Raw genomic sequence first — 1,348 nt, forward strand, 5'->3', positions numbered from 1 at the left:
AAGGAAGGAAGGAAGAGGGGGGAAAAAATGGTAATTTAATATAGATAAAAGGAACAAATTAAGTGGGCTGAAAACAGATGCTTTAGGAAAAAGGGGGAGAAATAATAAGGCAGATAAGCACACGGCTGGCTCCTGTGCGGAAAGAGGCACCCCTGTCTCCCCGTGACACCGCTGAGTGCTGGGGTCAGGGGTTCTCATTTATGGTTTTTTCACCCCTTATTGATTGCCAGACTCCCAGCGATGGATCCGAGCCCTGTCAGCTGCTTTTGCCATGGATCTGGTGCTCTGGCCCCCTGCACCCAGCGCTCCGGAGGCATAAATTCAATGAGGGGCCTGATCGGCTCCATCCCCGGGGCCCTGGTCCTGCCACCACTGTCTGGTGCCTGTGGGAAGGTTTCCCCCCCAGTTGGCCAGTTTTGGATTCATCTGTTGGGTGAGAAAAGGAAGCACAGCCCGTGAGAGCACGGGAATACATGGGAACATGCAGGAGCGTGCGGGGCCCCTGCCCGGGGCTAGCAGGGCTGTGCCACTGCTTTGGTGCAGCACCATGACTGGTGCCTGGTGGTGATCCCAAGGAGATGAGATCAGTGTCCCCACCACCCTGTGATCCCTGGAAAGTCCTAGTCACTCCTGTGGCCACCCCACGGCTGTGATGCACCCCTGGAGAAGGCTTTTGGCACGAAGCGTGCGCTGGTTGGGATCTCCACCTTGACTTGGACATGGTGGTGCTGTCAGCACAAGGGCAGGGATGGGTTTGGGGGTGTCCACTGCAAACTGAGCTGTGGGTCAGCATCCAGACCTGGTCTGCACTGTGGGGTGATGTGAGAGACACCCCCAGGCTGTGCTCACTGGACCCCACACACACATCCCTCCCCACCATCCCTACTCACAGATGTAGTAGTACTCGTGGCCGGGTCTGAACTCGAAGCCCAGTGAGAAGGGGGTGAAGAGCTGGAACTTCTCCGAAAACTTGAGGGGCCCGTTGGGGGAGTCAGGCCGGTTGCACTCCCAGCGCTTGAAGCCCCTCTGACGGTCGCAGGTCGCGTGCCCCTCGTAGTTGACCATGTAGAGGATGTAGCGCTCCATCCGCTCGGGCAGCGGCTCCTCGTAGTGCGGGCAGTAGATGTCCAGGTAGTCGTTGATGCTCACTTCCACTGTGTAATCCCCGTGCTGAAACCTGCAGGAGAAACCAGCGTCAGGGGGACCACGTTCCACCAGATCCCACCAAGGGGATGCTGGAGACCCCGGGCATGCCAGAACTTCGGTTTGACCACAACCCAGGGCCTGATCCAGCCCAGCCCTGCACCGCTCTCCTCTCCCCATCGCCCCCTCCCCTGCCCACCCCACC

The 1,348-nt window shown here is 58.8% G+C and overlaps 1 protein-coding gene across 1 annotated transcript in view; it reads right to left on the reverse strand.

The window, feature by feature from the left end:
- Nucleotides 1-1,177, reverse strand: part of EFNA2 (ephrin-A2) — a gene marked incomplete at its 5' end in the record, with an annotated part of 3,536 nt that extends 2,359 nt beyond the window's left edge. The window contains one exon of the mRNA XM_010020124.1: nucleotides 891-1,177. Within this exon, the coding sequence (XP_010018426.1) occupies nucleotides 891-1,177 (287 nt within the window). The remainder of the gene's footprint in view (nucleotides 1-890) is intronic.
- Between the last annotated feature and the right edge of the window lie 171 nt (nucleotides 1,178-1,348).

This window comes from Nestor notabilis, unplaced genomic scaffold (genome assembly GCF_000696875.1).
Source record: "Nestor notabilis isolate BGI_N333 unplaced genomic scaffold, ASM69687v1 scaffold23238, whole genome shotgun sequence".
In the NCBI taxonomy this organism is placed as follows: Eukaryota; Metazoa; Chordata; class Aves; order Psittaciformes; family Psittacidae; genus Nestor; species Nestor notabilis.